The following is a 24,398-nucleotide window of genomic DNA, read 5'->3' as shown; positions in this document are numbered from 1 at the left end:
TTAATATTCCTTCAATCTCTTTCTAAATAACTGAGTGACTATTGTCTAACTGCAGATAAAAAAATATTAAATATCATCCTCTTGTATGCCTAGAGAGATGTATATAATATCTCACATACGGAGTGGTAGGCTTAGTAAACGATGTTGCTCAGATCCCTTACGTAGGGCTGAATAGCCATAGTTTATAGGGTTAATACGTAGATAGTACTCAAATCTTTTGAGGTAGGTCCGGGTAGTAGTATTGTCAGTAGATGGTGGTGTTCCGAGACCCTGACGGAGGGTCAGTAGACCGTGTTGTAGGCGGTAGCAAAGGCGTGGGTGACAGGACAGAAAGCTCGCGCTGCCTGGTCGTAGATACTGCCAGAGTCTTTGACGATCGGCCGGCGATAGCTCAGTTGATTCCAGGTGTGTATCATGTAGGAGCGAGGGTACCGCTGTGAAAACAGAGAACAACACTAAGCGTGAGCCATCTATTACTACTACATCTAACTCTGTGTGATGAATGGTTTTGAAAACCGACAAGTTGAAGACTGAGACACTTATGCACCATATGGGAATCTTTATTTAGGAAAGATTCCCATATGGTGCATAAGTGTCTCAATCTTCAACTTGTCGGTTTTCAAAACCATTCATCACAACTGTCAGACACTGCATCATCATGGGATCTTGGTACAAAGAATTCTCCAACTTGTCCTACCTATGGACGAAGACCTACTTCGACTAGTGGATGGTACCACTACGACCCCGCCTCCGCCTGCTTCGCCTCACCCGACTACAGTATATAAGCCACATCTACGGCCTTATGCTGTACATTCTACAAGATTGATGGACTGAACACATCGACTCCAGGCTGAGGGACTGATTACCTCAATCTCCTCCTCTTCTTGCACCTCTCTGCTTTGTATAGGACTGATGAAGCCACTGTGTGGCGTAACGTTTCCTAAATAAAGATTCCCATATGGTGCATAAGTGTCTCAATCTTCTACATCTAACTCTCTTGGACAGGAATGGAACAAAGAGGGAATCATCAATGAGTACAAGTACCTCTACGAACATTAACGAAACACGAATGAGCCAATCTTATACGAATTCAGAAACTTCGAAAACACAGACCAGAGAGACTACCTGTTTAAGATATTAGACCAATCAGGGTAACATTAATAATAATAATAATAATAATAATAATAATAATAATAATAATAATAATAATAATAATAATAATAATAATAATAATAATAATATTATTATTATTATTATTATTATTATTATTATTATTATTATTATTATTATTATTATTATTATTATTATTATTATTAATTTCAGGTGAAGGCTCAGTGCTCACTATTCACGTATGGAGCACAAGGAGCTTTAAGGAAGATAGTTTGAGAAAAAGCTCCTTTATACATATTGCATTTATGCGAAGCGCTAAACCTGTGTGGGTTATTAAGTGGGAGGTGTAGTGGATGCTCGATTCTCTTTCTATAAATAGACAGAAACGATTCTTTTCTTTTAGACAATGTTCCTAGTTTTCTAGCACTTGTGGGGTCATAACCTCACTCTAACTCAACGAGAATTGTTCATTTGAGTAACTGCTTGCCAGAGTCACTAGTAATTACCCACTTGAATAACTGATACCCTCAGTAATCACTTGAATAACTGATCACCTGAGTAACTACTCACCTGAGTAACAGGACGAGGTGCTTGAGGGATGAAGAGTGTCTTCCATACGCTGGCGGGTACAGGGTAGAAGGCTATGATGGGCAGGAGATCGATGCCCTGGCACCTGCCTGCCCGGCCTGGTACCAGACCCTTGGCACCACCACCACCTGGCACCAGACCCTTGGCACCACCACACAGCTGCAGCATCACCTGGGTGAAGGCGAGAGGGCCGCTCCAGCCCCACTTGTTCGTCTGGCGGGAAGAAGAAATGGATCCTGAAGGAGAGATGCAGATTTCAGGAGATGCTTCTGGCGGTACCACGTTTCGTCTGTGTAGCATTTCACCAAGTCATGACCTGACGAAGCTCTGCACAGAGCGAAACGTTGTTTCAACCAAAGCTTGGTTTTTATTTATTTATAACCTGTGTCTTTTCTTCACTCTAGACAATGACAATGACAGTGGCAACGGCAGTGACAGTGACAGTGACAACGACAGTGACAATGGCAGTGACAACGACAGTGACAGTGACAGTGACAACGACAGTGACAATGGCAGTGACAACGACAGTGACAGTGACAACGACGGTGACAATGACAGTGACAACGGCAGTGACAGTGACAGTGACAACGACGGTGACAATGACAGTGACAACGGCAGTGACAGTGACAGTGACAACGACAGTGACAATGGCAGTGACAAAGACAGTGACAATGACAGTGACAACGACGGTGACAATGACAGTAACAACAACAGTGACAATGCCAGTGACAACGACGGTGACAATGACAGTAACAACAACAGTGACAATGCCAGTGACAACAACAGTGACAATGCCAGTGACAACGACAGTGACAATGCCAGTGACAACAACAGTGACAATGCCAGTGACAACGACAGTGACAATGACGGTGACAATGACAGTAACAACAACAGTGACAATGGCAGTGACAAAGACAGTGACAATGCCAGTGACAACGACAGCGACTAGACAGTTATGAACGGATCCTCAGGCGCCTCTGACTAGAGGAGAGAGAATATAATAAATTACCTACGTTGAAGCCAAATTATGTTAAATTATGAAGATTTAAAAAAAAAATCATTAGTTTCACTACCATATACAGAAAATTACGCTCTCTTATCTGTTGTGGACACGCTATATATCGAGCACCCCTCAAGGAAGGTTCCTTGATGTTGGTGAGGGGCTCTTGATTTAGGGAATTGGATCTGTGCTCCAGTTCCCCGAATTAAGCCTGAATGCCTTCCACATCCCCCCCCCCAGGCGCTGTATAATCCTCCGGGTTTAGTGCTTCCCCCTTGATTATAATAATAATAATATATATCGAGCAATTTTTAATATTTATGTTTTGCTTCAGTATGCATTTAAATAATGGAGCTGATATTATATTAAATAGAAACAAATAAATTACCTCAATTTTTAATTAAATTTGCTCTCTATACTGAATTTAAAAAAAAAAAATCGATAAATCCGGGGAAATTTGAAGATAAAAATTATATTTATCGAGTCATGGAGTGAGGGCGAAACATTGTGTATGTCTCGACCTCCGATGAGGTCTTCTTCAGGAGTTAGAAGTCGAAAGTCCTTTCAAGGACTTGATGCCGGTCAGGGCTCTTGATCCAAAAAGAGAAGCTTACCTGCCTTTCCTAGGATCGAATCTGATTGTCTCCAATTCCTCCAAGGTTAAGTGTTCCCTTTGTATGTAATAATAATGATAATCATCATCATCATCATCATTATCATCATCATCACCATCACCATAATAATAATAATAGCTATGATAATGGAATGATGCATAATATTATGCATGATGATCAATATAATGTAAGATGAACAATATTATGTATAATGACGAATATGATGTTTAATGATCAATATGATGTATAATGAATAATATAATGAATAATGAAAATATTGTGTTTAATTATGAATAATATTGAACAATATGGTGCGTAATAATGAACAATATGATGGATAATGATGAACAATATGATGAAGGATGAGCAGTATGATGCATGACGTACCTGGTATCCGTCAGCAACGCGCAGTATGATGCATGACGTACCTGGTATCCGTCAGCAACGCGCAGTATGATGCATGACGTACCTGGTATCCGTCAGCAACGCGCAGTATGATGCATGACGTACCTGGTATCCGTCAGCAACGCGCAGTATGATGCATGACGTACCTGGTATCCGTCAGCAACGCGCAGTATGATGCATGACGTACCTGGTATCCGTCAGCAACGCGCAGTATGATGCATGACGTACCTGGTATCCGTCAGCAACGCGCAGTATGATGCATGACGTACCTGGTATCCGTCAGCAACGCGCAGTATGATGCATGACGTACCTGGTATCCGTCAGCAACGCGCAGTATGATGCATGACGTACCTGGTATCCGTCAGCAACGCGCAGTATGATGCATGACGTACCTGGTATCCGTCAGCAACGCGCAGTATGATGCATGACGTACCTGGTATCCGTCAGCAACGCGCAGTATGATGCATGACGTACCTGGTATCCGTCAGCAACGCGCAGTATGATGCATGACGTACCTGGTATCCGTCAGCAACGCGCAGTATGATGCATGACGTACCTGGTATCCGTCAGCAACGCGCAGTATGATGCATGACGTACCTGGTATCCGTCAGCAACGCGCAGTATGATGCATGACGTACCTGGTATCCGTCAGCAACGCGTTGCATGACACTCTGCAAGAAAGGATGGTGACGTCTGAGGTGGAAGACACCTGAGCCCAGCGTTGACGTCTCCTGCCAGCCGATGACGTCAACGAGTCGAGTGACGTCTCTGATGCACACGACGTCCGTGTCGACGTACATCCCTCCCAGGTGCCACACCAGTGCCAGACGCAGCAGATCTGCCAGGTTGACCTCGGGCCACGCTGGTGCAGGGGGGGGGGAGTGTTGGCACAAGTGGTGTTAAAACCTAATGTTGGCACCAGTGGTACCACAACCTAATGTTGGCACCAGTGGTACCACAACCGAATGTTGGCACCAGTGGTGCCACAACCTAATGTTGGCACCAGTGGTGTTAAAACCTAATGTTGGCACCAGTGGTACCACAACCTAATGTTGGCACCAGTGGTACCACAACCTAATGTTGGCACCAGTGGTACCACAACCTAATGTTGGCACCAGTGGTACCACAACCTAATGTTGGCACCAGTGGTACCACAACCTAATGTTGGCACCAGTGGTACCACAACCTAATGTTGGCACCAGTGGTACCACAACCTAATGTTGGCACCAGTGGTACCACAACCTAATGTTGGCACCAGTGGTGCCACAACCTAATGTTGGCACCAGTGGTGTTAAAACCTAATGTTGGCACCAGTGGTACCACAACCTAATGTTGGCACCAGTGGTACCACAACCTAATGTTGGCACCAGTGGTGCCACAACCTAATGTTGGCACCAGTGGTGTTAAAACCTAATGTTGGCACCAGTGGTACCGCAGCCTAATGCTGGCACCAGTGGTACCACAACCTAATGTTGGCACCAGTGGCATCACAACATAATGTTGGCACGAGTGGTACCACAGCATAATGTTGGCACGAGTGGTACCACAACATAATGTTGACACCAGTGGTACCATAAATTAATGTTGGCACCAGTGGTGCCAGAATTTAATGTTAGTCATCGGTGGTGCCACAACGTAATGTTGGCACCAGCAGTGCCCCAGTCTTCCACTATTTTGTCAGCAGTGCCAAACCTTATCTCTACGTTGCTATCAACGGTCTCACAGGTTAACACCACGTCATTACCAGTGGTGCCATAACCTACCACTGTGTTATTACCAGTGGTGCCACAACCTACTACTGCGTTATTACCAGGGGTGCCAAAACCTACTACTGTGTTACTACCAGTGGTGGTATAAACCTTGGTAATACACACCGACAAGTTGATTTAGAAAGACACGTAAGCAAACACTAGGATATATTTATTAGAAAACGTTTCGGTCCTGGGACCTTGATCACTTCTAACATACAGAGGATGAAAGACATTATGTATAGGCGGAGAGTGAGGTGTGATTGACGCATGGTGACCTGAGGAATGTCATGTTGGGATGAGGACGGGTAGACGATGAGATCATGTAACTCCTATGTTGCTGGGTTGGTGGTGCTTTGCCTGGTTGACTATCATGTATGCTAATGTTTTAGAAATTTCGTGGTTTCCAGTGTTACGTTCTATTGTGTCGGTGACGGCAATTAGCGAGGCTTCTAGACACTGTCGGCGTCTAAGGTCTGGCTCGGTGAGAACGAGTTGTGCCTCATCCCAAGAAATATGTAAGTGAAACAGGCAGAGAACTTGCGGTCCTCCTGAACGAGCATCGTAGTGCCAGTAATAGAGACGATTTAAGGTACGTCTGTGTCCTCCACCGAGACTTCACGGGGCATTTGATGAACTGGGATGAGGCACAAATCGTTCTCACCGAGCCAGACCTCAGACGCCGACAGTGTCTAGAAGCCTCGCTTATTGCCGTCACCGACACAATAGAACGTAACACTGGAAACCACGAAATTTCTGAAACATTAGCATACATGATAGTCAACCAGGCAAAGCACCACCAACCCAGCAACACAGGAGTTACATGATCTCATCGTCTACCCGTCCTCATCCCAACATGACATTCCTCAGGTCACCATGCGTCACTCACACCTCACTCTCCGCCTATACATAAAGTCTTTCATCCTCTGTATGTTAGAAGTGATCAAGGTCCCAGGACCGAAATGTTTTCTAATAAATATGTCCTAGTGTTTGCTTACGTGTTTTTCTACACCAACTACCAGTGGTGACAACCTACTGGTGTGTACCCACAATGTTGCCACACCCCACTAGTGTGTACCCGCAGTGGTGCCACACCCCACAAGTGTGTACCCGCAGTGGTGCCACACCCCACTAGTGTTTACCCACAGTGGTGTCACACCCACTAGTGTGTACCCACAAGGGTGCCACAACCCACTAGTGTGTACCCACAGTGGTGCCACAACGCACTAGAGTGTACCCACAGTGGTGCCACAACTTACTAGTATGTACCCACAATGGTGCCACAACCCACTAGTGTGAACCCACAGCGCTGTCACAATTTACTGGTGTTTGTGTTCCAGGCTGCGGTGGTGTAGAGCCGCAGAAGTGGGGTGCCGGAGAAGAGGTGCCGCAGATCAGCAGTGACGGGCCGCAGGTTGGAGTACTGCCGCAGCAGGGATGCCGCAGGACCGACCATGGTATTCAGCACTCCAGCTCTCATCACGTACCATACCACAGCCTCTGGGTTCTGCTGAGCCAAGCTGGAAAGAATTTTTTTCTGTCAACAAAAGGCCTTGGTCAGATGACCAAAACCTCGAGCTGAGGGGTCATTATATGACTAAGACCCGAGTCAGAAAACACCTGTGTCCTGACAAACTTTACCTAACCTAACCTTTAAATAAAAATTAGATTCAGATGAGAAATTAGACACAGGTGCAACACCTGGGTGTTTTTATTTGAAGATGCTTGACCAAACATTGGCTGTTTCAGTTCAATACTGATGATATACGAAGACATTAGAAGATGAGGGAATCAAAACTGGACACTTCAGCAGTAATCTGCTATACTACTCTGTATAACAGCTACACACTGGGAACAAAATCTATGTTTCCTGTTATATGAAGTCACGTCGGTATGGCGACGAGGATACCGTCAAGCATTGCAACCATGAGTTCAGTAGCAACACCCGTTAAGCTAGGGAAGAGATGCACGTTATGGAAAAAGATAAATGGTTGAAGGTTGGAGGTTAGGTTGGAGGGACCAGGTTTAAAGGAGACAGCCAGGAAACCTCAGTATTAATACACACACACACACACACACACACACACACACACACACATATATATATATATATATATATATATATATATATATTTATATATATGTATATATATATATATATATATATATATATATATATATATATATATATATATATATATATATATATATATATATATATATATATATATAACGAAGAGTGTTACTATCAAGTGCCGTCCCATACTTAGTCATGCTCACACTCCACTTGTGTCCAGTGCCTTCTTGAAGACAGCCAGGGGTCTACTGGTAATCCCCCTTATGTATGCTGGGAGACAGTTAAACAGTCTTTGGCCCCGGACACTTATTGTGTTGTTTCTCAGTGTACTCCTGGCACTCCTGCTTTTCACTGGGGGAATGTTGCATCTCCTGCAGAGTCTTTTGCTTTCATAGGGAGTGATTTTCGTTTGCAAGTTTGGTACTAATCCCTCTAGGATTTTCCAAATGTTTATTATCTTATATCTCTCTCGCATGCTCTCCAGGGAATACAGTTCAAGGACCTTCAACCGTTCCCAGTAATTTTAGGTGCCTTATCGTACATATGTGTGCCAGGTCAGCAATTTCGACTGCCTTGAAGGGGGCAGTTAGTGTACATCAGCATTCCAGCCTAGAGAGAACAAGTGATTTGAAGAGAATCATCATGAGCTTGGCGTCCCAAGTTTTGAAGATTGTCATAATCCATCCTATCATTTTCCTAGCAGATGCAGTAGATACATTGTTGTGGTCTTTGAAGGCGAGATTCTCTGACATTATCACTCCCAGGTCCTTCATATTACTTTTTCGCTCTACTGTATGGTTAGAATTTGTCGTATATCCTGATATAGTTTTAATTTCCTCAAGTTTTCCATACCTGAGCCATGAAATTTCTCTTCAATGAACTTCATATTGTTTTGAGTGGACCATTTAAAGATTTGGTTTATGTCCGCTAGGAGTCATGCGGTGTCTTCAATGGAGGTCACTGTCATGGCAATCCAGGTGTCATCCGCAAAGGAAGACACGGAGCTATGGCTTACATCTCTGTCAGATATGAGGATGAGGAATAGAATGGGAGTGAGCACCGTGCCCTGTGGAACAGAGCTTTTCACCGAAGCTGCTTCAGACTTTACTCTGTTTACTATTACTCTCTGTGTTCTTTTTGTCCGGAAGTTATAGATCCATCTACCAACTTTTCCTGTTATTCCTTTATCACGCATTTTGTGCGCTATTACACTTATGTCTAACTAGACAGTGTCACACTACACTACGTCTGGCAGTGAAACAAAAAGCATATCACAAACACACGCACACACACACGCACACACACACACACTGGAGGACAGGAGGGTCAGGGGAGACATGATAACGACATATAAAATACTGCGTGGAATAGACAAGGTGGACAAAGACAGGATGTTCCAGGGAGGGGACACAGAAACAAGAGGCCACAATTGGAAGTTGAAGACACAAATGAGTCAGAGAGATAGTAGGAAGTATTTCTTCAGTCATAGAGTTGTAAGGCAGTGGAATAGCCTAGAAAATGACGTAGTGGAGGCAGGAACCATACACAGTTTTAAGACGAGGTTTGATAAAGCTCATGGAGCGGGGAGAGAGAGGGCCTAGTAGCAACCGGTGAAGAGGCGGGGCCAGGAGCTAGGACTCGACCCCTGCAACCACAAATAGGTGAGTACAAATAGGTGAGTGAGTACACACACACAAACACAAACACACACACACACACACACACACACACACACACACACACACACACACACACACACACACACACACACACACACACACACACACGCACACACACACACACACATACCTCACTGAGGTGTGAGAGGTGTGGTAAACGGTAAACGGTGAACGCACTCCTCCAGGTGTAACACCTCCGTTATAAGGAGGTGAGAGCTCTTGAGAGTATTAGCGGCGTCCACCTGCAGTAGGATCTTATCCAGGTGTGATATTAACCCTCCTCCCCCGTCATCAGTGCTGGCTCTGAATGGGATATTATCCAGGTAGAAAGGCAGGATTTCGCGCAAGATCACTGTGGTTTGCTCGGCGCAGTGAGGCGTGGGCTGGCTGGCCCCTGTCGGCGAGGTGGGGAGATCAACGGTGGTTGGTGGTCGTCACATCAGTTCTGAGTGGTTGGCGGTCATCACATCACTTCTGAGAGGGATCTCTTCCCTCGCTGGTGGGTTAACCTGATACTGTGACAGCGGAATGGGGCATTTCTAATTTAACACTGTTAAAAAGGGCAACATTCTTCAAGCACGATGAGTCGAACAGCACAGTGTGTCGACAGGCACGTTGTGTCGACCAGCACTGTGTGTCAACTAGCACGGTGTGTCGACCAGCACGGTGTGTCGACAGGCACGGTGTGTCGACCAGCACGGTGTGTCGACCAGCACGGTGTGTCGACCAGCACGGTGTGTCGACCTGCACGGTGTGTCGACCAGCACGGTGTGTCGACCAGCCGAGTAGTAATGACAGTCGTAGTTCTATTAGTAATATCCTTTATACAGTACACAAATATATATATATATTATAAGGTACCACCTCTAGAACTGTCCTAGGGACCCTCATCCTCAGAGAAAAAGATAAACTTGCTTCAGGAAAAACTCAAGGTTCTCCCTGAAGCTGTTTGAGAATTTTTTCCTACCACCCCCTGTATTTAACATATATTCCATTTAAAGACAAAATACATTGACACAACATTTACAAAAATACAGTAGAAAGTAAAACAACCTAGCTAACAACTCAGAGCTACATCTCGAATACTTCGTCCAGCTCCCCGGCAGTGGGCCGCGTGCCCAAAATGCTGCAGGCATTTCCTCTCTGGATCGCGACACTGACTCTCTGAAAGAGGAAGCTGGTCGCCCTGTGGTCCTTGGTTTCTATGATGAGCTTTTCACCCAGCTCTTTGATGAACTTTAGAGCACACTTGCCCCATGCTCTAAGGGTCTCCGACCCTATTGGGATGAAGTTATAGCAAGGGGGAAGGTCTTCATATTTACGGATCTTCTGGGTCTCCCTGTGGCTGGCAGCTCCACCCCTTTCAGCTGTGGAGTATGGCAAGTAGGTGTCTGTCAATGTGGCGGCACAGATGTAGTCCCAGGCAATCTGCTTTCTATCCTTCCAGGGTAGCATAGTGGCTCCATCAGGACGCTTTTGACTTTCGTCAGACCTCTGCACTTGGGGTTCCCGTTGAGCTGGGCAACGGGCTGTGGCGAGGCTTCTCTTTATGATGTCATTGACCTCCTCATGTCTGGCATACTTCCCTTCTGCTGTGACACATGAGACCATGAAGTCCGAATTGATCAGCTGTCGCCCTGCCGCAAATACACTTATGTTCGGTGAGGATGGGGGTGGCTAGGCGAAGAGCAACACCAATCCGAATGGTCTGTGGGTCGAGTCGAGTGCCCAGGGAGGAATTGGGAACAGCTAGAAGGAAATCTCCTGAATGCTGACTTCACCGCCAGGAGACGAGCTTTGTCCTTTCATGAAGCGTTGGTGAGCTTTGTGTTGGCAATTTTTTCCATGATCGGTTTGTCCCAGTGGGACTGTTTGTGCTCTTTGGGAGGAGCTGGTCTACTGGAGGAGTCTGTAAGGGTGTCCCACCGCATCGCTGCTTCAGTAAACCTGGGGTCTAGAGCTCCTACCACGTCTCTCAAGCGTTCAGGGACAATCTTGTTGACTAGTGCGCTGGAAGCCAAACACGAAGACAGAAAAGCAGGTAAAGCAACATGCGTTGCTTTGCGCACCCCTATACCTCCCAGTTGCACTGGGAGGGTTGCCTGATCCCATTGCTGATCCTCTAGTGACAGGTTCAGGGCTTTCTTAAAGGTTGATTTCAGGTGTGCGTCATATTCGTCGAGTGTTGGGTTGTCAAAAGAGGGTGCACACCTCAGGAAGTATATATCTATATGTATATATATATATATATATATATATATATATATATATATATATATATATATATATATATATATATATATATATATATATATATATATATATATATATATATATATATATATATATATATATATATATATATATATATATATATATATATATATATATATATATATATATATATATATATATATATATATATATATATATATATATATATATATATATATATATATAAGCGAGAGATTCTTGCTGTTGTTGTTGCTGTTTTTCTTCTTCTTCTTGTTCATCTTTTGATTATTATTATTATCATTATTATTATTATTATTATTATTATTATTATTATTATTATTATTATTATTATTATTATTATTATTATTATTATTATTATTATTTTTATTATTTTTATTATTATTATTATTATTATTATTATTATTATTATTATTATTATTATTATTATTATTATTATTATTATTATTATTATTATTATTATTATTATTATTATTATTTTTATACGAAATCACAAAGAGTACAATTTACCAAGAGATAATCTCAGGAGTAATACTGCTGTTTTAGCAGCATAATTATTGTTAACTCAGCCGGGAAAATATAATCAGAAGTAATATTTTTGTCAGCCATAGTAGTGACAGGATAATATTATTCTCACTTCTTACCTCCCTCGTCCCTCTCATAACTCGCAAATATAAGTCATATATTTTTTATTTAGTTATGTAAGTTAATTATATAAGTTAAGTGAACGAGAAACTTCAGTTTTGCAGTTTTTACGAAGTTTTTCAATTGAAATTGAATAAAAGTTCATTAAAAATGTGTAAATGGCGCTTTTACGCCATGAAACATTTTAATTATAATTATTTTTTTTTAAATTTCCTCTAATTGCTATTTAAAAACTAAAAAAACTTTTTGATTTCCTGTTATTCTGAAATTACGAGTCACTGTAATTTACTCACTGATCATCAGACGTCTATAATGACGTCTGAATCACTGAAGAGTAATTGTACTGTATAATGAATTACATGAACAGCCTAATACTGAGATCTTTGAGTCAGTGACTGGCCATGGCTACCCACTCAAAATTTTTCACTAGCAGTATGACTAATATAACTGGGGGGAGAGGGCGATAGGCTTACCTCTCTAGGCCACCATAGGCATATAAGGATAGGTATAAGTAACGACAGAGGATTGGAAGGATTGGAAAGGCTAACCTCTCCAGGGCACAAAAGGCGTAGAAAGATTGGTATCAATCTACTTCTCTAGGAGATTAAGACACATGTGCAACAGTTACCTGGAGGTTACCTGGAGGTTATTCCGGGGATCAACGCCCCCGCGGCCCGGTCCACGACCAGGCCTCCCGATGGATCAGGGCCTGATCAACTAGGCTGTTACTGCTGGCCGCACGCAGTCCGACGTACGAGCCACAGCCCGGCTGATCCGGCACCGACTTTAGGTATCTGTCCAGCTCTCTCTTGAAGGCAGCCAGGGGTTTATTGGCAATTCCCCTAATGCTTGATGGGAGGCTGTTGAACAGTTTTGGGCCCCGGACACTTATGGTGTTTTCTCTTAGTGTACCAATGGCGCCCCTACTTTTTATTGGCGGCATTTTGCATCGCCTGCCCAGTCTTTTACTTTCGTAGGGAGTGATTTCTGTGTGCAGATTTGGGACCATTCCTTCCAAGATTTTCCAAGTGTAGATTATGATATATCTCTCCCTCCTGCGTTCCAACGAGTACAAGTCAAGTGCTTCCAAGCGTTCCCAGTAGTTAAGGTGCTTGACAGAACTTATACGTGCAGTAAAGGATCTCTGTACACTCTCTAGATCTGCGATTTCACCTGCTTTGTATGGAGATGTTAATGTACAGCAGTATTCCAGCCTAGAGAGAACAAGTGATTTGAAAAGGATCATCATGGGCTTGGCATCTCTCGTTTTGAAAGTTCTCATTATCCATCCTATCATTTTCTTTGCACGTGCGATCGTGGCACTGTTGTGATCCTTGAAAGTGAGATCCTCAGACATTACTACTCCCAGGTCCCTTACATTATTTTTCCGCTCTATTGTATGGCCGGAGTCATTAGTATACTCTGTTCTAGTTATTATCTCCTCCAGTTTTCCATAACGGAGTAGTTGGAATTTGTCCTCATTGAACATCATATTGTTTACCGTTGCCCACTGGAAAACTTTGTTTATATCTTCTTGGAGGTTAACCGTGTCCTCAGCAGATGACAGCCTCATGCAGATCCTAGTATCATCCGCAAAGGATGATACGGTGCTGTGGTGTATATCTCTGTTTTTGTCTGATATGAGGATAAGGAATAAGATGGGGGCGAGTTCTGTGCCTTGTGGAACAGAGCTCTTCACTATGGCAGCCTCCGATTTAACTCTGTTGACCACTACTCTTTGTGTTCGATTTGTTAGGAAGTTGAAGATCCATCTCCCCACTTTCTCAGTTATTCCTTTAGCACGTATTTTATGGGCTATTACGCCATGATCGCATTTGTCAAATGCTTTTGCAAAGTCTGTGTATATTACATCTGCATTCTGATTTTCTTCCAGTGCATCCAAGGCCATGTCATAGTGATCCAGTTGGGTATCTTTATTGATGAAACGTTTCGCCTGCACAGCAGGCTCCATGGAGCTGAACTCTTCTCCAGGCTGAGGGACTGACCACCTCAAATACTTTTTCTTCAAAGGTTGATGGACTGATGACATCATCTTTATTTCATTACTACTGCTCCCTTTGTATATGACTGAAGAAGCCTACTGTGTAGGCGACACGTTTCGTCAATAAAGATACCCAACTGTTGCACATGTGTCTTCATCTTTAACTTGTCGGTATTTTATACAATTTTCAACAATACTTATCTAGGACGCCACAGGCGCGGAAGGGCGCCACTGACATACAATAGTGATAGTCGTACCTCTCTAGTGCACACCATGCTCGGGTGGTGGGCTGGACTGCGCACGAACTCTCCAGCAGCAGAATGTTAAGCGATCCCTCCTGCTGCGCTTCCTTCAGGCTGCAGGAAAATATCATTTATCAGTCCGTCAATAATTATTATAATTAAATTCATGAGACGACGCTGAACCCGCGGGGAGGGAGAGAGAGAGCGGAAGACTTGGAGGTCCACACCGAGGCTTTCTGCTGACAAGAACTATCTACTTCCTTCTAGATTAAAGGCTGTCGTGCATATCCAGATGTATAAGTCAAGGAGAGAAAAGCAGAAAGTTCTCTTCCTACCCTCCAATCCTTCCGGCAACTACCGGCAGGAAAACAGAAAGAAAAATGAGCCATATACTGAGAAAAATATCACGGAGAAAGATGGAAGCAAAAACTCACTTCAGATAAGTTCCAGCGTCAACTCTCACTATAGCTGTACCTGAAGATGTCGTCTAGCAGCAGGAGGTCGTGGGGTCGTCTAGCCCTGGGTGCTGGGCAGGTGAGGTAGTCGTTGTGTGCGTCTGCCTGTTCCTTGATCTCGGTGACCGAGGACTGGAGTGCCGCTGGGTCATATCTTAGTACCCCTGTGATAAACTGGTGTCAATTATAACTCTGTCTAGACTCTTAGATCTCGTGGGTAAATGACGAAGTTAATGATTATGTATTAAACCCAGAAGTGTCAAAAATTTGTAGCTTTAACTACGGGAGGTGGGAAAGGGTACGTGGTTTAGGAAGTAGCAAGGTTTGGCGTTCTGATTTGAACAGGTATTAGAGAAATTAGGTATCTACATGTGTCGGTACCAGTCAGTGTGGAGGACTAGATGTGAACAGGTGTGGGGGATCAGATATTTACAGGTGTGGGGATCATACATTCGCAGGTGCGGGAATCAGATATTCCAGCTGTTTGCACCCGGTACAAATAAATAGTGCAACCAGGTATTAACTGGGTATGGATCTAATCCCTGGCAGGTGTATCGAGGCAGGGATAAACAGGTTTATGGAACCAGGTATGAACAGGTGTGGGAGCCACGTATAAACAGATCAAGGGTCAGAAATGAACATTATAAATAAATAAAGGGCAAGGTATAAACAGGTGAGGTGGACACTTGTAAACGGTTGTTGGGACGAGGTGAGATGCAGGTGACAACTTACTAAAAGAGTTAGGCGTTAATAGGAAGTAAACAGTGAGGAGAGCAGCAGTCCCCTGGATCATCTTGAGTCTCGTCCACACTCTCATTGTCACGTCCAAGCTTCCACCAGCACGATGTTTGTTGTTTAGCTTCCACCAGCACGAGGTTTGTTGTTTAGCTTCCACCAGCACGACGTTTGTTGTTTAGCTTCCACCAGCACGATGTTTGTAGTTTAGCTTCCACCAGCACGATGTTTGTTGTTTAGCTTCCACCAGCACGATGTTTGTTGTTTAGCTTCCACCAGCACGATGTTTGTTGTTTAACTTCTATCAGCACGATGTTTGTTGTTTAGCTTCCACCAGCACGATGCTTGTTATTTAACTTCCACCAGCACGATGTTTGTTGTTTAACTTCCACCAGCACGATGTTTGTTGTTTAACTTCTACCAGCACGATGTTTGTTGTTTAGCTTCCACCAGCACGATGTTTGTTGTTTAACTTCCACCAGCACGATGTTTGTTATTTAACTTCCACCAGCACGATGTTTGTTGTTTAATTTTCACCAGCACGATGTTTGTTGTTTAACTTCCACCAGCACGATGTTTGTTATTTAACTTCCACCAGCACGATGTTTGTTGTTTAACTTCCACCAGCACGATGTTTGTTGTTTAACTTCTACCAGCACGATGTTTGTTATTTAACTTCCACCAGCACGATGTTTGTTGTTTAACTTCCACCAGCACGATGTTTGTTATTTAACTTCCTCCAGCACGATGTTTGTTGTTAAACTTCCACCAGTACGATGTTTGTTGTTTAACTTCCACCAGCACGATGTTTGTTATTTAACTTCCACCAGCACGATGTTTGTTGTTTAACTTCCACCAGCACGATGTTTGTTGTTTAACTTCTACCAGCACGATGTTTGTTATTTAACTTCCACCAGCACGATGTTTGTTGTTTAACTTCCACCAGCACGATGTTTGTTATTTAACTTCCTCCAGCACGATGTTTGTTGTTTAACTTCCACCAGCACGATGTTTGTTATTTAACTTCCACCAGCACGATGTTTGTTGTTTAACTTCCACCAGCACGATGTTTGATGTTTAACTTCCACCAGCACGATGTTTGTTGTTTAACTTCCACCAGCACGATGTTTGTTGTTTAACTTCCGCCAGCACGATGTTTGTTATTTAACTTCCACCAGCACGATGTTTGTTGTTTAACTTCTACCAGCACGATGTTTGTTGTTTAACTTCCGCCAGCACGATGTTTGTTGTTTAACTTCCACCAGCACGATGTTTGATGTTTAACTTCCACCAGCACGATGTTTGTTGATTAACTTCCACCAGCACGATGTTTGTTGTTTAACTTCCACCAGCGCGATGTTTGTTATTTAACTTCCACCAGCACGATGTTTGTTGTTTAACTTCCACCAGCACGATGTTTGTTGTTAAACTTCTACCAGCACGATGTTTGTTATTTAACTTCCACCAGCACGATGTTTGTTATTTAACTTCCACCAGCACGAAGTTTGTTGTTTATCTTCCACCAGCACGATGTTTGTTGTTAAACTTCCACCAGCACGATGTTTGTTGATTAACTTCCACCAGCACGATGTTTGTTGTTAAACTTCCACCAGCACGATGTTTGTTATTTAACTTCCTCCAGCACGATGTTTGTTGTTTAACTTCCACCAGCACGATGTTTGTTGTTAAACTTCCACCAGCACGATGTTTGTTGTTTAACTTCCACCAGCACGATGTTTGTTATTTAACTTCCACCAGCACGATGTTTGTTGTTAAACTTCCACCAGCACGTGGTTTGTTATTTAACTTCCACCAGCATGATGTTTGTTGTTTAACTTCCACCAGCACGTGGTTTGTTATTTAACTTCCACCAGCACGATGTTTGTTGTTAAACTTCCACCAGCACGATGTTTGTTATTTAACTTCCTCTAGCACGATGTTTGTTGTTAAACTTCCACCAGCACGATGTTTGTTGTTAAACTTCCACCAGCACGATGTTTGTTGTTAAACTTCCACCAGCACGATGTTTGTTATTTAACTTCCTCCAGCACGATGTTTGTTGTTTAACTTCCTCCAGCACGATGTTTGTTGTTAAACTTCCACCAGCACGATGTTTGTTATTTAACTTCCTCCAGCACGATGTTTGTTGTTTAACTTCCTCCAGCACGATGTTTGTTGTTTAACTTCCACCAGCACGATGTTTGTTGTTTAACTTCCACCAGCACGATGTTTGTTGTTTAACTTCCACCAGCACGATGTTTGTTATTTAACTTCCACCAGCACGATGTTTGTTGTTTAACTTCCACCAGCACGATGTTTGTTGTTTAACTTCCTCCAGCACGATGTTTGTTGTTAAACTTCCACCAGCACGATGTTTGTTGTTAAACTTCCACCAGTACGATGTTTGTTGTTTAACTTCCACCAGCACGATGTTTGTTGTTTAACTTCCACCAGCACGATGTTTGTTGTTTAACTTCCACCAGCACGATGTTTGTTGTTTAACTTCCACCAGCACGATGTTTGTTGTTAAACTTCCACCAGCACGATGTTTGTTGTTAAACTTCCACCAGTACGATGCTTATTATAAAATTTAAGCTTTACAATTATAAATCTTCCTCCATCATATATTAAATTGGCGCGCCGTTACATTTTTTTTCCATCTGCCACACACATTGATGTTTCAACAAGTCTACACCGTTAGGAGCTCTCACACGCTGTGTCTATACCGCCAGGTGTTCTCACACACTGGTGTCTACACCGTCAGGATCTCTCATACACTGGTGCATGCCTTACACGAGTACTGACTTCTATTCACTAGGGTTCAGGGAACACTTCCACCCATGTGTGTACTGAACGTGACGGATGTTACCGAAACTCGTGTGTACTGAACGTGACGGGTGTCACCGCCCACGCGTGTACCTGACATGTCTTGGACATGAGTGGCAGGAATGAGCTTGGGTTATGAGTATTCCATGAGTCAAAGAGGTCGGGTTGTGATGACCCACAACCTGTGTATGGTTGTGATGATCTTCCACAACCTGTGTTTAGTAGTGGAGACAGTGGTGTATACTTGGTATTTCATTCATACATTTATGATTTGCCGGCACTTCCGGCCCGGGTCTTCTCCAGATGGTGACCCGGCGGCTTGGCATTTGGCGATGGAGAAAATACTGAAGATGAATTTAGCAACAAAGTTGTTAGGGAGGACTATGTATAAATACAAAAAGGCACGATACTGTGACTGGAACAATACACAAATAACCAGCACATGGGAGAGAGAGAAGCTTACGACGACGTTACGGACCGACTGAACCATTTTCAAAGTCACACTAACAGAGAGGAGAGGAGCCAGTATATACAGTACAGCTGGCAGGGACGCGACAAGAGAGGTGGGAGTAGTAGTGGTAGAAGTAAGGTTGGTAGTGGAAGTGGCAGTTGAAGTAGTGTTGGTGTAAAGCAGAGAGAGTGGTTGGTGGGGCTATGTATCTTTTGGTTCTGTTTCCTCTAGGTGAGTTGAAGATTTTTGTGCACGACGCTTGTAATCTCTGATGAAATGAAGAGGATAGTGAAGTTTAGAAAACATCTCTTCTAGGAATGAGCATTATTCTTCAAAGTTTTCAATGGTGCAGATACACAGAGCACGTAGTAAGAAGTCAGTGATGACGCAGAGTTTAGTCTTGGTGTCGTGGTGCGAGTAGTAGCGAAAGTCGTGTTGACTGGTTTGCGGCAGACTTTGAAACGTAGTTCATGATAAGATTTGCAGAGGAAAGGTAGAGCGCCGATGACTTCCTCTTCGAGTGTAAATTAGTTCAGCTTGAGTTGAAGTGCAGAGACGTTGAATCTTCTGGGAGTTATGGTGAGTGTCATCAACATAATACACCGCTGACCTAAGCATCGCCACTAAGGAAGCCTCTCTTCTTGACAGGACTTAAGACTCCACACCACGAGGCGATACGGACAAATGTACTGCCAAAATAATATGAAACAGAATCGCCACAGCTAGCGTTCAACAAAAAATCAGATTCACCGGGAAACTAAGTTCGCGAAAGTAGTCAGTGGAAAAGTATAGGGAGATCGAAATTTTACAAGTTTTCATCTTGCCCCTTGACAAGCACAAAAACTGAAACCCTCAGCTTAGGCCTAAAATTCGCTACAGGAATAATTAAGCAGCAAGATCTCCACTGCACAGACACCAGGATTCCTCAGGTTTCCAGAAAGGTTATGTTTAAGTCATCCTTACTGCAGCCCTCTTCACACAGCTCTCCAGTCCGACCTCGTCGGTACATCACTGCCTTTCAAACTTTAGCACAGGATACTGACATTGAATCACTACTCCCGACAAAGGAGGTGATATCATCATTTTGAACATTACCGACAACAAATACAAGATGCTTAATCTACCTGGGCACTTACGGGCCTTTCACAGGTGTGCAAATGGACACTCCAACCAAATCTTTCATACGCCAAATTCGTCACATCCTGAACAGCTCGGAACTTGGAAAGAAACTTCTACACACCATTCCCGGCAACCCCAGACCCGCCAAAATGTATGGTCTGCCAGACACATAAACCAGAAATTACAATGAGACCCATCGCATCAGGAATAAGCAGCGCACCTCCCTTCCCCTCCATCCCAAAAATTATCAGGGATTCTAACCGAACACTTAGCAGAATTCTTAGGCACCATCAGTCACGTACATTTAAAACATTCTGGTGATCTGCTCAACTGCATCCGAAACATAAACATCTGAAACAAGAAACTCTCCAGTCTAGACGTGACGTCTCTATTCACTAGAGTGTCACCAGCACATGCCGACGATGTTATGCAACGGAAAATTGATGACACCCACGACGTCCCTGTTCCAGCCAGCGATTCTGTTGATCTCATTGAACTATGTGTTAGTTAACTGTTTCTGTTGAAAATTCTTTCGTTCAATAAACTATGTACCAGTGAGTTCACTATTAAGAACTGCTCTGGCCAGCCTATACATGGAACATTTCGTAGACGAGTGATTTTCTGCTATTATCCCCTCCTCGGTTACTGGCTCCGTTATGTTGATGACATTATCGTCATAACTCCCAGAGGATTCGACGTCTCTGCACTCCAACACAAGCTTCACATCGAGCGCTCTATCCAGTTGACGCTCGTAGAGGAAGTGGGCGGCACTCTACCTTTCCTTGATGTTCTTCTCTGTAAATCTGATCATAACTACGTTTCAAAGTCTACCGAAAAACTACCAAGCAACACGATCTTCTCCACCACTGCTGCTCGCACCACAACACTGAAATTGAAAGCGGCGTTATCATATAATTCTTCCTACGTGAATTTCTTCAAGAAGAATGTTCTTCCTGAGAACAGATCTTTTATAAACTTTACTATCATTATCATTTCGTCAGAGGCTGCAGGGACCGTTTACATATCTTCAAGAAAGAAGATAAATAGTCCTCCCTAACAGTTCTATTAAGAACATAAGGAAGGAGGAACACTGCAGAAGGCCTTTCTAGCTGATATGCTGGAAATGTTTCCTTTTCAAAGCTGGAATGCTGGAAATGTGCTAAACACATTTCCAGCATTCTCTCCATCTTCAAAGTTGGACATATCTCCACGATGAGGGACTGACTATCTTAAACTTCGTCTTCAAAGTTAATGGGCTGATTACATCATCTTTACCTCTCCATTGCTTCTGCTGTCTCCATTGTTGCCACTTTTGTATTCGGCTGATGAAGCTTGATGTACAGGCGAAGCGTTCAGGAATAAAGATAACTAAGTACTGCACATGTGTCTAACTTATCAACGTTTTGTTTATGTTGGTCAATAATAATCACCTCTTTCACGCGTTAGTGGAAATTTTTTTTACTTTTAAGTTTATTTCCAACATTTGATAACATAAACTATAATTTAATTGTTTAAATACAACTTTATTGTGATTGTATTTTCACAAAAAATCCTGATGATGGTGTCTGAATGTTCTCAGCATCGTAAATCATCAAAAAAAAATTGAGGAAACAGATGATCTGAAATAAAATAGGAAAGAAAATCACCAAATAATAACTTCTTCATCACTGAATGATTATTTACAATGCTGTTTTCTAAATCAAAAGATGAAGGTTAATAATAAAAAGACTATTTTGAGAGTTTATTATATATATATATATATATATATATATATATATATATATATATATATATATATATATATATATATATATATATATATATATATATATATATATATATATATATATATATATATATATATATATATATATGGAACTGGAACACATCCGTATATGACAGTTGAAGAATGATCTTATAAGTTATACAAGAGTAAATCAAACATATTTAACGAACACATACATCTGGTTATATGTTGTGTCGCCTGAACCTTCGTAGCTACAAAATTACACCATTTGTCAGCATAAGATATGTAGCATTTTTAATATTGTTAGGATTCTTTGATTTACAAAAAAAGCTAATTTTTACAAAAATGCGAACACTTATACACACACAGACAGTCATAAACATACACACGTACAGATAGACACACACACACACACACACACCATATTCACAGACACAGACACACAGATACACAGAAACACAGACACAGACACAGACAGACAGACACACACACACACACACACACACACACACACACACACACACACACACACACACACACACACACACACACACACACACACACACGCACACACACACGCACAACAACACACACACACACACACACATACACCATATTCACAGACACACACACATTCACAAACACACACACTCACACACACATTCACAGACACACACACCACATTCACAGACTAACACCTACACATCCCACACAAACACACTGACACTTATCAGCCATATTTTGCAATCGTACCTTTAGTCAATTGCTCATTATTTTTTTCGTATTTTCGTTCTATATACCTGAAAGTGTGAAGACGGTGCCAGCGGAGGTGTTAATAAGATAATAGTAATGGCCAGTATCTCAGATTATCCCAGTTACCAAGGTACGGGGCAAGTGAACCACTCTCCTCACTCCATCCTCACTCCATCCTAATTCCAAACTGTCCACGATAGTAGAACAAAGACACAGGCTGCAAAACAAGTATAAGTTGAGGACAACATAAGCGAAACTTTGTCTCGATAAAAGCTTGTTATACAAACAAGTCTTTCCACAACTATCCTCACCATGAAAAGTAGAGCGAGTTACTACTTAATCATTAGCGGCTGATCAATTAGTGATCCACTCAACCTACTTTTTTGCTAACACTACTGCTTTTACTACCTACTTCCACTACCTGCATTATCTCTATAACTACTTCTCCACTTCCTTCTTTCTTCTCTTTGTCCCGTCTCTGCCCGCCTCTGTCTCCTGTCCTCCGGATTTAGCGGCTGCCCTTGAATGCAACAACTATATTTATGGTTAACCGGCCAAAAGAGATCACCGTCCTGGTCTGGAACCGTCTTCAACGGTGTCGACGCTGTCAACACCGCAGCCTTAACCTAATAAATGCACAAGGAAAGCCTGTTTGAATGACGGAAGGAAACTTTGTGTGTGAAACGATGAAGGCTCGATCCTCCTTCTAGGGAGGCGCGAGTACAGCCACCTGACAGGGGAGAAAAAACATATTTTGATATGAACAAACAGAAAAATGAGCAGGGACTCGAATCATGGTCCTGGTATGCAGCAGGCCTGACGCTGGACCGTCCATTTTCCTGTTTATTCATTGACAGTCGTTTATCACGACTTAGCTTGACATTTTGATATGTTTACAGAGAGAGGTTGACCCTCGTGCGACCGGATGAAGGATAGTAACCTGGCTGGAGGGACGATACTGCCACGGGCAGTGTTGGTTGCTTAGTTAATAGAGTTTAGAACCTGTCAGACTACACTAGGGTCATTAAGGTCGCTGGTGACCTTTTGACCACCAGACAAGAATATTTTATTCCCTGTTTTAGGGTTTAAAATAATTTTTCAGGATATACACGCTTAGAGAAATCAGCACTCAGCGTATGTATTCTGCCCCAGTGTTTGTGCGACAGGTAAATGTTGATTGCTAAAACACACCTATATATGGACCACGTTTCGTTTAAGGAGAGCTTACAGCGAAACGTTCAGGTGAAGACTTGATCTGTTACATATTTGTGTTCACTGTTGTCAGCAGTACAGTTTTGTGAACAAATTATATGTCTGCTTACAGTTCCTATAGATGAGTTACTCCTTCATCCAGACACGGAGAGCTGCATCGTCAATAAGGTGACTAAAATGATTGTTCACTGACCTATTTACAAGTCCTGTGGACCAGGTTCTGTTTATGAGTCTAAATGATGAAGTAATTATAAAACAGTGATACATGAATGATACAGATATGGTTGGTTGACCTACATATATATATATTACAAGCAGTGGACATCCTTCTTCTTTTTCCTTTCCCTACCTCGCTTTGTAAACAAACTGCGAGAAAATTTTATTTTATTCTAAATGAGATCGTGACAACTCCACCTCCCTCATACCTTAATCTCTAAGAGTCGTGACAGGCATTTTAAATACATTTTAAAAGTTACTGTGTATTACACAATGAGCACCACCTTCCTGGGTCGAGCGTGTGGGTCGCACTCACTGGGATCTTCACACGTCAAGTCAATGTGACTTACGTCCGGTTGAGTCATCTCGCCAGCCTGCGGCACGAACAGAGCACTCGGTTTGGACAGATTCATGTAGTACCCTATGCTACTTTTTCTTGCTTGATTATTCTCATTTTTGAAGCCAAACTCGTCTTCTTCAGCTTCGGCCTCGCCATGGTCCTCACATTTCCTGCCGTTCAT

At 42.7% G+C, this 24,398-nt stretch overlaps 1 protein-coding gene across 1 annotated transcript; it reads right to left on the bottom strand.

Moving 5' to 3' along the window:
• Nucleotides 1–24,398, bottom strand: LOC128686526 (lactosylceramide 4-alpha-galactosyltransferase-like). Its single transcript, XM_070084361.1, has 7 exons — nt 24,194–24,398; nt 14,838–14,982; nt 14,379–14,477; nt 6,789–6,985; nt 4,356–4,579; nt 1,681–1,911; nt 1–434 (listed from the first exon to the last, which is right to left on the bottom strand). Exons 1-7 carry the CDS (start codon nt 24,396–24,398, stop codon nt 282–284), a joined length of 1,254 nt encoding a protein of 417 aa, XP_069940462.1. The 3' UTR covers nt 1–281.

Source organism: Cherax quadricarinatus, chromosome 12 (genome assembly GCF_038502225.1).
Source record: "Cherax quadricarinatus isolate ZL_2023a chromosome 12, ASM3850222v1, whole genome shotgun sequence".
Taxonomy (NCBI): domain Eukaryota; kingdom Metazoa; phylum Arthropoda; class Malacostraca; order Decapoda; family Parastacidae; genus Cherax; species Cherax quadricarinatus.
The sequence above is the reverse complement of the archived record's forward strand: the minus strand, read 5'-3'. Positions and strand labels throughout refer to the sequence as shown.

Bases quoted from the DNA above. Each gene is read 5' to 3' on its own strand.
- LOC128686526 (XM_070084361.1), bottom strand. From the start codon at position 24,398: ATGAACGGCAGGAAATGTGAGGACCATGGCGAGGCCGAAGCTGAAGAA. The intron at 1,912-4,355 runs GTACGTCATGCA...TCTTCCCGCCAG, and splicing joins GCGTTGCTGACGGATACCAG to ACGAACAAGTGGGGCTGGAG. The intron at 435-1,680 runs GTGAGTAGTTAC...CTGTTTTCACAG, and splicing joins CACCTCGTCCTGTTACTCAG to CGGTACCCTCGCTCCTACAT.